Source organism: Lissotriton vulgaris, chromosome 5 (genome assembly GCF_964263255.1).
Source record: "Lissotriton vulgaris chromosome 5, aLisVul1.2, whole genome shotgun sequence".
Classification (NCBI taxonomy): Eukaryota; Metazoa; Chordata; class Amphibia; order Caudata; family Salamandridae; genus Lissotriton; species Lissotriton vulgaris.
The window spans coordinates 1,145,408,975-1,145,420,797 of record NC_141693.1 but is presented as its reverse complement, the minus strand read 5'-3'; the positions used below and the strand labels follow the sequence as shown (position 1 = coordinate 1,145,420,797).

General features: G+C 52.5%; 1 protein-coding gene across 2 annotated transcripts in view; it reads left to right on the top strand.

Moving 5' to 3' along the window:
- Positions 1-1,534: 1,534 nt before the first annotated feature.
- The window catches only part of GFRA1 (GDNF family receptor alpha 1), a 414,744-nt gene continuing 404,455 nt past the window's right edge, over positions 1,535-11,823 (top strand). The window contains exons 1-2 of one of the 2 annotated variants that reach the window (XM_086922901.1): positions 1,535-2,738; positions 8,994-9,293. In XM_086922901.1, the coding sequence (XP_086779027.1) occupies positions 2,696-2,738; positions 8,994-9,293 (343 nt within the window). In that variant the 5' untranslated portion in view covers positions 1,535-2,695. The remainder of the gene's footprint in view (positions 2,739-8,993; positions 9,294-11,823) is intronic. The other variant, XM_086922903.1, reaches the window with a different exon arrangement.

The following is an 11,823-nucleotide window of genomic DNA, read 5'->3' as shown; positions in this document are numbered from 1 at the left end:
TCAGACATGGCCATATGCAAATCAGTCTGACCCTGTGCCTCATGGGAACAGTCCAGCCCAAACTGCCAAGCCATGCCTTCCCTGGACCGGAAACAAGCTTCCGAGGACCGGTTTCTGGCATTCCAGCCGTCTTCAGCCCGGCTTGCTTGAATCCAGTGGCAAAGTGAGCAAGGGACTCACGTCTGAGCATACCCTGCCACACTTATGGGCCAAAAGTGGTACATAAGGGGGTGGTAATGAACGGAGCTTGATTCCGGTCCAGGGAAGGCATGGCTTGGCAGTTCCGGCTGGACTGTTCCCATGAGGCAAAGGGTCAGACTGATTTGCATATGGCCATGTCTGAACTGGGGTGGTGTGTAGTGCAAAAAAACGATGGATTTAGGCCCAGATCTCTGCACTGAGGTGAATGCATGACATTGTTCTGCATTCTGTCCATCAACTGTGGTTTTTGCATCTCCCAGTAAACATGCATCCTGAGGGGCGCTGAGTATGAATATGTCTACCCTACTGAGAGGGGGCAATTTTTAAGATCAGTTTAAGAGATGCCATATCAATTATCGGCAACAGGTGCTCTGAAATTTCACAGTTCAATAAAGAATACTCGATTTTTCTCTGGTGAGGCACCAAAACTTTAGTGCAACAACCCACACCTTTCGTAACAACGACCTCTTCAACTGCCATTTACAAAATAGAGGAATGCGTCCCTCGTAACTTCCGATCTCTCGCGTTTCCCAGGTGCACGGGCGAGTAGCTCCTCAACTCCAGGATTCGTTCTTTGCATTCTGGGACCTGTAGTCCTCATTAATAATTAGATGACGAGGACGCAGAGAAAGCTCCCTGCCCAAACCGTTTTATTAGCCAAGAAAAGAACAATCGGATAAGGGTTATGTTTTTTTTAACGATATTCCTTTAAGAAACAACAATATGTGCACAAGGTATAACACGATAGGATAGTTAGCCTGATAGCATAAGCTCGAAGCGAGTTTACTTAGTGATTCGTATTTGATGTACATTTGTACATATTATGTCAACCATTCCCCAGCCCTACCGGCCTCCTGTTCTTCAGGCAATTGGTTCTGTTGGTGGCTCACTTTCAGTTTATTTGCAGGCATTTAGTTCAGCTGATGCCTCGCTGGGCTTTCTTGTGCAGACACTTAGTTCAACGGATGGCTCACTTTGCTTGTGTCTGCGCCTGCTTTGTTCGGATCGCGGCGCACACACTTTGTGGACCAATAGCTGCCCCCACACTCCCTCATGCTTCTTAATTACGCGTCCCTGGCATCACCACTGAACGCCAAAAAGACGAATCTACTGGGATTGTTGTTGAATCCAGTTTTGAAATACTCTGGAGAAATCTCAGCGTTGGAGTTTGAGATGGAGCTGGAGACCCCCGTGAATCTAGGGAGACCCCTTGTGTGCTCCTCCCTGCCAGGGAGGCTGCTGGCCCTGGTCACCCCATCTGTTGAGGGGCAGGGGGCGGGGCGGCATGGCCCTAGGGGCTGCAGTGGGCAGCGGCAGCTCTTGCTCTCACAGGGGGAGAGGGTGGGGGAGGGCAGCGCGGAGTGCAGGTTTCTTCTCTCCTGGCTGAGGGCGCAGCAGCGGGGCCCGGGAGCACTCTCCGCCGGATGCGCAGCGGGACAGGGGCTGGGATCACTCTCTCGCAGACCGAGTAGGACTGAACGCGATCTGAGATCACTCTCCACCAGACTGCAGGCGGAGTAGGACAGGAGACGGGCAGAGCTCACTCTCCTGCGGGATACAGAGCAGGGGCGGAGATTACTCTCCACCAGGCGGCAGTCGAGCAGGGCAGGTTTCTGGACAGTGAACACTCTCCACCAGCTGTAGGCGGAACAGGACAGAGCACAGAGCTCCACCAACCCAGGGCTGGACAAGGCTACAAAGTAGGCGGGCAGGACTTGGAGAACGCTCTTCAGAGCCTGTGGAGGAAAGCTGGGCAGGCTGCAGAGGGGGACAGGAGCCGAGACCACTCTCCACCAGGCTGCAGTGGAGGACAGGGGCTGAGACCACTCTCCACCAGGCAGGAGCCGAGACCACTCTCCACCAGGCTGTAGTGGAGGACAGGAGGGTTCACTCTCTACCGGGCTGCTGACGGAACAGCGCAGGACCCGGATCCCTCCCATGCTGGATACACAGAAGGGCACTGACTAAGATCACTCTCCACCAGGTTGCAGACGGAGCAGGACAGGAGCTCAGACCAGTCTCTGCCACACTGCACTGGAGCAGGGCAGGACCCGGGCTTCCTCCCCCGCAGGCTCCGGGTTACTTACTCTCTACCAGCCTGCAGCGCAGGACGGAAGCGGGGTTCACTCTCCACCGGGCACAGAGGAGAAGGAGCTGGGAGTGAGTCTCCAGCAGGAGCTGGGAGTCACTCTTCAACAGCGCGCGGGGAGAGAGGACCAGGGCTCCCTCGCCAGCAGGACCGGGACTCCAAACCCCGCACACCTTGACCCACGTCTCCCGGAGGAGGCTTTCTGGCATTGGATCGGGAGTGCCTCCGGGGCACAGGGACGTGCATACCGGGCAGAGCTGGCGCCGGGACCCCGCTCTCTGCCCACCCCATGGATCTGAGCTCGCACCCCTGGCAGGATTGGCCCCGGACATCTGGCTGCTGATTTTAATTCGCTTGGCTTTTTTTAAGTGTGCTGTGGCGGGACACCCCAGGACACACTGCAAGATGCTGCGCGCCTCCCTCGTCTTCCTGCTGCCCCTGATGATGGGTGAGTGACAGGCAGCGCCGGCGGTGGGGGCTGAGGTGCGCTGCCGGTCCCTGTGAAGTTAGTGCTGACAGACAGCCGCCTGCTGTCTTGTTATCCCACCTCGGAGCATCCTTCGGGTACACATATGCGATGTAATGTCAGCCAGAGGCAGGGATCCCCCAGCAGCGAAACTTCAGTCATCTCTCGGGGCTGTCCCGCCCCGTGCATAGACCCTAGAGCTGGGTGCGAGGAGAGTCGAGGCGCGGGAGAGCGAGAAACAGACAGAGAGCATGACAGAGAGGGTAAAAGTCAAAGAGAAGCTCGAGGAACCGGCGCAGGGGAAACACGAAGGCACAGCCCAGGCCGGTGTATGGCGAGGCATACATGGAGGGGTGGGCCTTACAGAGGGGCGCACTGGGAAGAGACCGACCTCTAGGTGGAATTGGTTCACATTAGGTCACTAGATAGATAGATCAGACACACGGGAGATAGATGGGGAGATAAAAGCAGGGACGGGTGAATGGATAGATGGATTGATGAGTAGTTACGAAGGAGAACGATTTGACATGGGTACATTGACAAACATAAAAACTTCTTAAAACTTTATACTTGGCCTGCAATGTGTGAATGGATTTCATTGCACTGTAAACACTAGAAGGGCGTGTTTTTGTGCGTGCGCATGCGAGTGACCTGTGCTTGGTCTGTGCCAAAGCCTGTCCCCCTCCAGGAGTTGTGCGCTACATTCTGTCTGAAACACCCCCAAAAGATTCCTTTGCTCACGACAGCCGTGTGTGCTCCTGTCTGTATCCCGATATGTGCACGCCGCGTTTCTCATACTCGTATTGTGTGCACGTCGCCTGTCTTATCACCCATGGGCTCCATGTGCGCGCGCCTTTCTTCCTTTTTGCACGTCGGACTGCTTTTTTCATGCGTACACGTTCACATACCACTGCCTCCTACGTATATACATGCTCCTGATTACTGTATTTCTCTGTGCTCTCGTCACCACGCCCTATACTCCCAAATGTACACGTCACTAGCTTCTACACTCCTGTTTGTGCACGTCAACACTTCCTATGCTCTCATGTGTGCACCTCTTATAATCCTTCTGTGTATACCTCACCTTTACGCGAACCGCTATATGAGCACAACGCTTCCCACTATACATGCCCATATCAGTGTCTCTTGTATGTGGACATGTTACTTACTCCTGAGCGCACGTGTACCGTCTTTATTATTTCTTTATGTTCAGACACTACTGTCCCACATATGTACAGGGTCTGTCGCGCAGAGGGTTGATATGGCCCATAATACAAAAAGTAAATGTATCCCCTCTTCCTTGGTCTGGTATTAAAAACTAGCATAATTGGGGAGCGGTGGCCCCATAACACCTACGTGCCTCGGTGCCACTGCACCTGCTGCACCATCTATAGCCACGCCCCTGACCATTTCCTGTTCGTGTGCATGTCACTGTTTCAGATATTCCTATGCATGCACACGGCACTCCACTACTTCCTTTGCTACTATGTCTGTGCATGCTAGTGAATCGTATGTCATAAGTGTAAACCTGCCACACTTAGATATACGTTTCCTTCTTATAGATGCTCATTTATCTTTGCTTCGTGTGCATAGGTAACCATCTCCCAGAGGCATATGTGGGCACAGGTCACCGTCTCCTCTGTGAGAGCTGGCACTCTGTGACCTGTGTGTGCACACGTCATTGTCTCACAGATCCCCACGTGTCTGCATGCAGCCTCCCTTCACTGTGTGCACATCACCTAGGTCTACTGAACGGGCACGTGCATGTATGTGCAGGCCGCCTCTCCTTTGTGCGTACTGTTCTCTTCCAGCTATATACATGTCGATTCATCTGCGTGTACCTGCATCTCCTGTGCGCATGGAAATGCCTCGTATTTCTTCTTTCACCACTCGTGCTACCAGATCACACACCACTGGCTTCTAAATATTTACACGTCAGAGTCTAGTGTCTTTGCATAAGAGTAGGGCACAGTCTCTTTGCATGTACCTGTCAGCCACACTGCTGTATCCGTGCGGCTCACCTGTTCCTACATGTGTACATGCCACTGTCACGCATGTGCATATGTCAGTATGTCCTCTTTTTCTGCTGCGCTCCCCACGTGCACAACTAAATATACGTGCCCCCTAACCCTGAACATGTCACCACAACACCTATAAGTTGCCATGTTACCGGTTTCTAAACGTGTGCATGACCAGTGCTTTAAAGCGGGGGGGGGGGGGGGGCAGGTTCTCATTTAAATGTGGCGAGTGGGCGGGGCTTGGGGCGAGGTTTGGGGGAAGACATGCTTCTTGATCTTGACTTATATATAACTTGCAGCACATCCCAAAACACATTAGAAATGTCTTTCAATAAACAAAGAAGGTGTATTTACTCATTACATAACGAAAGCCAAACGTGGTGATATTTTCATATGTCCTTGTTTTGTGATATTTGCAACATCACTCCAGTTAAATTGCTGTTGCTTGGCACAATACCATATATTCTCGAGTGACACAGAAGGAAACAAGCAGACGTGCATGCATATACCTTTAAAGAGTGTTTCTATTCTCTCCCCTGTCTCCCCTATTTCTCTCACACAAAAACAATCACTGGCAAGCAGACAAACAATAGCAGACACTTAACATAGGAATCAGGTGGGATTAAAGCCATTTGAACATGGTTACCTCCCACGGCTTTCTGAATAGCGCTGTCACGAGGCTGCCTCGATTTCGGTGTTTGTAACACAGCATGACTGTGAACACCCAGACGGTATGCAGAGGAGCTGAAGCTGAATTCAGCAGGGGCTCGGCTGGCTGTAAGAGACAGGCCGCCAGCACCAGGGCTTCCTGAGTACCGGTACTCTCCTCGGCAGTGGAGAAGTGCCGGTACTCTGAGTGATAAAACTAAGAAGTGCCGGTACTCAGTACCGGCCAGTACCGGCCCATTTAGAGCAGCATGACAGTTTCCTGTTCCTGCCGGTGTGCGCATATCTGGTTGTGCCCTCAAGCCTTGCCCCGTCCACCACCAGGTCTGTTACCCGGTGGCGCTGGAATCATTGTTAGAGTGGGGGTGCTGGGCAGTAGCGACACCTCACTGCAACAGGCTGACGAAAAACATTCGAGTGGCGTCTACAATGTTTATCCTCCATCTAAACTACTTCAAGTTTGATAGGGTGCTGCAGTACTCCCCAGCGCGCCCTCTGTCACCAATCGCCCTCTCCCTTCCACTGTCCCCCCATTTCTGCACCCCCTGGAACCACCTCACGAGGTCCGGTTTCTTTGTGCCGGTGCGCGCCCTCCCCCGTGTTCTGTCACCCCCTCCAGTGTCTGCCTCCGGGTTCACCCCTTCTGTGCAGCTCGCCCCACACCCATGGTCTCCAGGTGTGTCAACCACCCCCCTCATCACCTCCACCCACCCAGAGGTTACAATGTGCCCCCCCCCCCCCCCACTGCCCCTCATCACCTCCGCCGAGAGGTTACACGGTGTCTGTCCCTCCCTGCAGATGTGTCGACCACGCCCTGTCGTCTCCACCCAGAGGTTAGACTGTGACAAGGGGGGCAGGGAAGAGAAAGAAAGGAGAAATAATGAGAGAAGTTAGGAAGGAGAGGAGGAGAGTGAGAGACAGAAGAGGGTGTGGGGGAGGGGGGGGCGGTGAGCATGAAAAGGATGGAGGATCTGAGAGGCGGGGGTGATAGGGAGGCGAGAGGGAAAGTCGAGAGAATGAGGAACTCGGAGACCTGTAAATCACATCAGGGTAGCATGTGCAGTGACACCGGGGTGCTGGGGATAATGGGTATACTACCCCTCATATATACCAGTATTAATACCTTCTGGGGGCCTAGTTTCACTGCTTGCACGAGGGCCCAGGACCCCCCAGAGGTTGCACCGCATATCTGGGGCTTTAAGTGGGCAGAGTGTGTCTCAGACCGGGCTGCAATTAAAACAGACATTGTAACGGGCCCCTATCGGGCCCTATATTCAGTCCTTAACTTTGCTGGCAAAAAACACTGATCGATTTATGAATAATTAATGTGAAAATTGTTAAGGCAATCCATGTCAGCGGTTTGGTTCCTGTTTGCTTTTCACGGGTTGTATGCACCCACAAAGAGTGCCAGCTATTTCCAGGGCCCTTGTATTTCTTTCGTGTCGCACATTACTCTAGTATAGAGCATGCTTTAAACCCAGCCCTCCATAGGTGTTTACAGCGGGTCAAGACTGAGAGCTCCGACTGGGGCGGAAGGGAGCACGAGTTTCTGACAGTGAACATTTCTGCCAGTGCATCAGTGGGTGAGACAGGTCTGCTGAATACATAGGTATCCAATCCTTGGCCTCTCTGAAGAGCGCCCAGGGCAGAGGTCTCGTATTCCAGTTGCAATTGTGATTCTTTGCATATGTGTGTGAAGGATGTAAACCGTTTCAAAATACTGACAAGGTGAAAGTAAAAGAAAAGGCACAGGTGGTAAGGGGCGTTGTGTCTTTGGGGGCTGGTGAAGGGAATGCGATGCACAGAAGTGCATTCAGGAGAGACTGAGAAGAGGAAAGGAAGTCTAAAATATGCAGCAGCTTGAGATATGGAGATAAAAAGGGCTACATATGTACCATAGAGTGAGCATAATGGGAGTGATTTGGACATTCGAAGGCCACTACCCATTTCACAGGCCCCAATAATGTTTAATTCATAGTCTCTCATATTTTTAGTATAATTTACAACAAAACTTATCTTGAACAGATAACAACCATTGGCAAAACCAACAGTCCTGCTGACTTTCAGTGAATGTAAGTTGTATTACATATATACGGATGCAATACAGAAGGCTCAGAGGACCCAAAATACTGGTCGGGTGGCAAAGTATTGGAATCAGAAAAGGGTATTTATATGGTTAAGCCACACCCCTAATTACACAGACCACGCCCCTTTTAGAGACCACCCACCCTGTTTTCATGTCACTTAAAGCCCTGTGTGCACCTATTGTCCTCTCTTGCCCCCAGCCTGGTGCTCGCAGGGGCCATGCAGCAACAACTATGATACAAAAAAATAGCTCTCAGTGCTCTAGCGCCTTAAAATGTAACACACCTAAGTTTAGCACCTCTGGCTCCAGCACCCGCATTTTCTAGATGGGCAGCCTACAGTGTCCCACATCAGCCTTGGAGGAGAGCCCTGTGCGCAATAAACGCATGAACTCTTAGAACGCTCCCCAGTTTCCCGACACTCTGATGACAGCTGCCGCCTTTCATGGAGCTGCAGCGCCTATGTATGCTACCTTCAGGTAAAGGCGGTCAATTCTGGCGCATGCTCACTCACACAGGTGTGCAGGGTACTGGCATGCACCACACCATGTGCAGGGTTGCTTGGAACAGCCCTGTGCAATAGGCCAGTCTAATAGCGGGCAATAATATACACACCGTGTCCAATGTGGTCTTTTAAAAAGCGCTTAATAATGGGAGTGGGTGGGAGCTTGTTTCTAAGAGCTCCATTTGTTTGGTGTGTGTGTGTGTGGGGGGGGGGGGGGGGGGTTACTCACGAATAAGCCGAGGTTAGAAGTCTGTCCGCACCTTACTTGCAGTGGATAATTTAGCCAGCAGCCCACCCAGTCCGTGAAGCGTGGTCGTGGTGGTCACGGAACAAATAAGGGTTTCTACGATGTTTTCATCATGTCCGAGGTAAAGCTGCCCGGCGGCCCCTGTTATATATAAAAGCGCGTGCCACCGTACTGTCCTAGCGTGCAATCTATGCCAAGTCTCCAGCCTGCTGCCAGCCACCGCGGGGGCCCTTCCTCTGCACTTGCACTGTTTGTCTCCCAGCATGAGTTTGGATGACTCTCCCCCCCACCCACTTTCCCACCCTTCAGTGTTATGTTATGTTATGTTATATGGTTTCTTGTAACGCGCACTGCTAGTCAAGACTGTCCTGGCGCGAGAGAGGATTCAGATGTCAGCTAGATGTGCACACATTGCCCACCACAACGGCAAATCACACACAGGATAGGGCCTGCCAAGGCCATCATACCTGCGCATCGTTTGCCAGCTACTTTCGAAACTTCTGGCCCTATTCGGTCCCTAGGTTAACCCTCACATCAGTGCGATACCCGTGCCGTGATTTGAAGTGTGGGGGTCTGGGATGACTTTTACTGCTTGCTTGCTTGTCTCGAGCCCTGTGTGCCTTTGTGTTTGTTTTGAACTCTGTGTCGATAGCTTTCAGCCGCTGAGCGCCTTGCAGTCTTTGTGCCCTCTATAAGCGCTTTTCCTCTCTCCCACAGACGTCCTGCTGTCCGGCTCGGAGGTCAGGGCCCTGCCGGCCGCCGGCGAGCGCCTGGACTGCGTGAGGGCCAGCGAGCAGTGCCTGAACGAGGCGAGCTGCAGCAGCAAGTACCGCACGCTGCGCCAGTGCGTGGCCGGCAAGGAGGGCAACTTCAGCAAGGTGGATGCCAAGGACGAGTGCCGCAACGCCACCGAGGCGCTGAAGCAGAAGGCGCTATCCAGCTGCCGCTGCCGGCGCGGCATGAAGAAGGAGAAGAACTGCCTGCGCATCTACTGGAGCATGTACCAGATCCTGCAGGGTAGGTCTGGCCGCCCGGGCGCCTGTGTTCATTCATTCATTCATGCATTCATGCATTGCTTGTGTTCATACAGAGCTCTGGTCTCTGCTGTGTGCTAAAACTGCAACAGGGATATTTACATGAAGGAAACGAGGGTGGGGGTTGCCCCGAACGAGCATTCTCACTGAGACATGTACATTGTAGCCTATAGAAATAGGCGAGGCAGTGATTGAGTCAGCAGTGTTGGGGTTTAGATAGCTCAGCGAGCAACATGTGTTGCTATCACACAACTCGCAGGCTCTTGTTTTGCTAGGCTCGGATGTGACATAGTTTCACCTCAAAGCCTCTTATCCTTTTAAATGGGAGTTGAGCAACTTTTGGCAAAGCTGTTGCTAAATTTGAGTTTTACGGATTTGCTTGAAAACATCAGCTAAAATGACCAAAACCCATTCCAGTTTTCCACCACTTTACTAACATTCGACTCTTCGACAAAATACTCCAGCCAACATTCAAACATTTGATTCAGTTCACGAACAAGGAACCAAGTGTGCCCGGACACTGCTTCAATCGGTGATGCGCTGGAGTGGGCTCTGGTTAGGCCATTTTCTACCGCACCACCATTAACAGGAGGGCCTGTCCTCGCCCTCACAACACCCATGGGGCTCCACGTCTGCGCGGGGGGGGGGGGGGGGGGGGGCGCCTCCTTCAGGCCAGTGACAGCTGTTGCAGCCGCCCCCCGCCCCTGGCAGCTCACAATAAACGCACGTGACTCCCGGGGGCATCTGCCCGACCTTTTGTAGGCCAGAATGGGCATTGGCGGTATTGAAGCAGGTGGGGTACCATCGTAAAAGCGCCTCTTTAGCAAGGGGTGAGGGGTCAAGAGATGTGAACTTCAGCCAGCCTGGTGGTGGCACGTGTACCAAGGGGCATCTGGAGCAACACTTGAGGTGAACACTCCTGACCAGGGCACGAGTCGGGGTACCACGCGGGTGGACGGCATCCCCCCACTTATTTCTGAGGGTTTTTCAGGGTGGACGCCGTCCACCCTGCTAAATCAAAAACGCGTCCACCATTAAAAAACGGGAGCGCAGCGCGCACAAAGTAAATAAAGCATTTCCGCATTTGTCCGTAATTTTAAATGGGCACAGCTTGCCCCCCACCTCCCTTCTTGACTCCGATGCTGTATGAAAGCTCAGACCCCCAGCAGCACTGTAGAGGCACAGCGGGATGGCTACCCTCACACCTCCAGCCCTTGATGAGCTGTTAAAAGGTGCTCGAAGGTGACTGAGAGGGAGGGGCGGCAGCTTCGGAGCAGCGACATCTATTCACATGCAAACAGCCCTGAATGCGTCTTGTATCTGCTATTTAGAGGGGGGCTCACACATTCCACTTCTACCCAGGGCCCCAAACATCCGAGACTCGGCCAGATTACACCCCGGATTGCACCCAGGCGCCACGTGGTTCTCTTCACATAGCTTAATTACTGTCACTAAATTGTAAGCAAACCTCGGTTCTTCAAACATGCAGGCTATAATGTAAGAAAATAAAGAAATGGCACAATCGCACCCACACTGAATAACAAAGTATGGAGGACAATCAGTTCAATCAGTTCTCTCGGAGTATCTCCTGTAAGTACAGTACATCACAGTGGGGGATGGCATTTTGAACAGAGAGCCTGTCTTCTCGTTGTCTTGTGCAGGAGAGGAGCCCAAGATGATACTAGAATACTGCATGCCCACCCCTGTGTTCCCTCTCCTGTGATGGCTCCTGCCCTCCCCTCAGTGATGGCACCTGTCCCCCCATGTTGTGGCTCCAGTCCACCCCCACCTGTGATGGCTCCTGTCCCCCCCTGTGGTGGATCCTGTCTCCGCCCTGGGTGGCTTCTATCCCAGTCCTGGAACGGCCCCTGCAGCGAGGGTGAAGTTCTTGATGGGCCTCTTCTTAAAAGGGCTCAGCTCAAAATTAATATGGAAGGGTGGGCGTGTAAGTGAAGGGATGTGTGAATGGCTGGATGAATTAGTGAAAGGGTGAATGGATGAATGAAAGATTGAATAAATGGATAATGAGAGAGGATAGATGGATTGATGAGTGAGGGGAAGGATGCAGAGAAAATGTAAATAGCTGGATGTATGGGTGGAAGGGTAGCTGGATGATTGATGAGGGGAAAGATGGATGAGGGGAAGGATGAGGGACGGAGGGAAAGGATGGATGGATGAGGGGAAGGATGGATGGATGAGGGGAAGGATAAATGGATGAGGGGAAGGATGGATGGATATAGGGGAAGGATGGATGGATGAAGGGCTGGATAAATGGATGGGATGGATGGATGGGTGAGGGGAAGGATGGATGAAAGGAAGGATGGATGAGGGGAAGGATGAAGGATGGATGGATGAGGGGCAGGATGGATGGATGGGTGAGGGGAAGGATGATGGATGAGGAGAAGGATGGATGGATGGATGGAGGGGAAGGATGGATGGATGAAGGGCAGGATAAATGGATGGGATGGATGGATGGGTGAGGGGAAGGATGGATGAAAGGAAGGATGGATGAC